Genomic DNA, 3,086 nt, shown 5'->3' on the forward strand with positions numbered 1-3,086 from the left:
GTTCAGCACATACGAAACCGATGAAAACGGCAAAGAAGCATGCATTTTAAATGTTAAAGTACCAGATGAAAATGAAGCATCTGCATTGAAGAATTAATTGAAACATGAAAAGGTATTGTTTAAATTTCCTTTCCACTTGAAAATGGAAATATGAATAAGCCATCTAATTTAGACAAAGGAGACGTGGTATGTAACTGCTATGTATTAGGTGAAGACTACAACCTATTTTCATAGGTCTTCCTGTATGGTATGTATGTTTGTTGTTTGGACTAATTCATTCTCATGTGTTATGTCCTTTGGGTTTTTTTGTTTGATAAAAAAGAGAAATATGGTCACTTCAAACCTGGTGATGTACAGTGGTCCTTATCAGATGCAGTTTGGTTTTAAGTGTGTTTTTTATAGGCATGCATGAAATATTTCAGATTTTCATTTTCAAGTATTAGTGGCTTTAGTTTTTCAGTAAAATTGATTTAATAAAATACTCCTTAGTTATTATGAGGAAGTAATCATAGCAAGGTAGGTCTGGATGAGACTGCAAGAGGTCATCTAGTCCAGCCCAGTTTTGTCTAATCTGTTCTCAGAAGCCTCTAATGATGGGGATTCCACAACTTCCTTAGGAAAAACTTTCTACTATAAGGATAGTTAAGCATGCGAATAGTCTTCCAAATAGCCAATCTAAATCTTCCTTGGTACAGATTAAGCCCATTACTGCTTGTCCATCTTCAGTGGACATGAACAATTGATCACCATGCTGTTCGAAACAAAACGAGTTAAAACTTTTTTAAAACTTTCCATTTCTAGTAGCTTACATTTGACTTTGGTAAGGAAACTGTTTCTATGCTTGTTGCATTTAAATTAAGAGCAACATTTTTCCTTTTGCATAGTAAAATTTCAAAGCTGTACTAAGCCACTGTTCAGTTGTAAACTTCAACTCTAGAAAGAATCGTAACATTTTGTTCAAACATTTCAGTTATGAACAACCTCCATTCCCAAGTTGTTCACAACTGAGGTTCTACTGTACTTGATACAACACCTGGTGATCGTGTATAATTGGCAACAATTATGGTTATTCTTACACCTGAGTTGAGTCAAAATGTTTGTCATCACTGAGCACAGTGAAAAGCAGCAGGTTGGTCCCTTGTTGGGTTATGATTGTTTCAAAATCAGTTATCTCTGCATGGAAAATTTAGAGAGTATTAAAAACTTTGAAATAACACAACCATCCTCTTGAAACCAGGGTTTTCCTTTATCCGAGTCTCAAATCCTACAGTATAGTATTGGCTTCCAATCCATTACTACCACTTTCTTGGAAGCCAAATGTCTCAATCCTGGCTGCTTCCAAAAGGTTTATTGGAAGGACATTCAGTTAATTTCAAGTTGAACTGTTTTCTGTATTGTAACCTTAAAACAAAATTAACTTCAATAAATTTTAGGTATGTAAACAGTCAGTCTGGGCTACAAATTACAGTCTTAATGAGAAACACCATTCTAAAGTAGTCAGACTGTCCTACAATGGTACATGGGCTGTGAGGGATGTAGATTAGCTTGTGCCTGTCTCCTTGTGGGAAGAAGGTACTCTGATTACCTTTGTTGTGAAATCTAGAAATAGGTAGTCGTCGTTTCTGTATCCCCTGGGCAGGACATGGTGATCTGAAGCAACAGCAATAAGGTGTTTACAGTAGTAACATCTGATTCCCAGTTTGCAGTTGCCAGGAACTGCTCACTGGAGTCTAGAGTAAGGACCAAGAAGTGTTATTGCTCTAGGTTCCTTATTCGAATCTTATCTCTTCTCTGCCCTCCCTCCCCCCCACACAAAAAAGTTGTGTCAGTATTTAGCTTAATTCAATAATCCTTGAAAAGGATCCAGTGTTAGATTAATTTCTGTATATTCTGAGACTTTCAGACCAATCAGTTGTGGGTACACATTGGGGTTTAAATCCTCGGATGTTGGGATGCTAACCATAATGTCATTTGAGCAACATTCTTTCATTTTTATGGTCCAAACTGTGTTTTTAGGGCAGCTTTTGGTTCTTAATTTATGCCACTGGTTCACATGCCTCCACCAGTCCTCAATATGCTTATGGAAGTGACTTCCCAGGAGCATGGGATTCCTAGCTAATAATTCTAAAATAAACACTGTGACAATCTCTTCAGCACCCAAAATAATGTTGGTAACTGCAAAACACTAAGAATTTAACAATCTATATAACAAATGCATTTCAGGAGAGCAGAAATGCAGGTTGTTTTAATACTTGTCATTAGCACCTTGATAATCACTAACAAAGTCATAGGAGCCTATTTACATTTTACAAGTGTACCAGCATGTCTCTGAAGTAATGGAAAATATCACCAGTTTTTTCTAAGTCAGCTTGTCATTACAAGGGAAAATATGCTAAATCACTAGTTTATATGAAAAATCAATTCTAAATCATCTTGTTTTTGCAGGAAACATGTCTCCGCTTCACCTACTGCCCAATACACCTTGTGTAAAACCTGGTTGGCAGGGAAGGGGCAGTGGTGAAAGAAGTCTCACAGATGGAGAAAGGACTGCATTTGCACTATTTCTAATGGAATATTTAGCCCCTACTTTCACCAGAATTGAAGATGCTTATAACAGTCAATCACAAAAGGAGAAGAAAATTAAGACAAAAGCATCTACTGCATCTTTACCAAGGCACAAAGCCAGAACGTGTACCAGTGCTGTCTCTTTTAGCTCACTTGCCTGTGTCTGAAATTAACTTACAAAAAGCTTCATGCCCATAGCCATCTCCCAGCAGCCTGGAACACTAAACCTGTGCCTTCAGGCCACCTGCTGCCTTTTGCTTGCTTCCAGAAGAGACTATGCAATGACAGAGTGCTTTGTAGGTTCTTCATATGATTTATATCACATTAGAGGTACTGAGGTAATTTAGGAAGCCTGTTGAAAGATTTGGTGCTTAACTTAACTTACTTATGAAAAGTAAGTTAAGTTTTGCACACTGTTCCCTTTAGTTTTCGTATTTCTTTCTTGCAAATATAAACTTCTCTTGTTGGCTGCTGCTTTTGGATACACTGTGCATCTAAATCAGGTTTCTGTAACCTTTCTG

General features: G+C 37.1%; 1 protein-coding gene across 1 annotated transcript in view; it reads left to right on the top strand.

Annotated features, from left to right (window-relative positions):
- Positions 1 to 2,871, top strand: part of LOC115650951 (membrane cofactor protein-like) — a 41,937-nt gene extending 39,066 nt beyond the window's left edge. Inside the window, exons 11-12 of the mRNA XM_030561670.1 lie at positions 7 to 112; positions 2,446 to 2,871. Of these exons, the coding sequence (XP_030417530.1) occupies positions 7 to 97 (91 nt within the window). The 3' untranslated portion in view covers positions 98 to 112; positions 2,446 to 2,871. The remainder of the gene's footprint in view (positions 1 to 6; positions 113 to 2,445) is intronic.
- The last annotated feature ends 215 nt before the right edge of the window (positions 2,872 to 3,086 follow it).

The sequence above is a fragment of the Gopherus evgoodei genome, chromosome 4 (genome assembly GCF_007399415.2).
Source record: "Gopherus evgoodei ecotype Sinaloan lineage chromosome 4, rGopEvg1_v1.p, whole genome shotgun sequence".
NCBI classification, from domain to species: domain Eukaryota; kingdom Metazoa; phylum Chordata; order Testudines; family Testudinidae; genus Gopherus; species Gopherus evgoodei.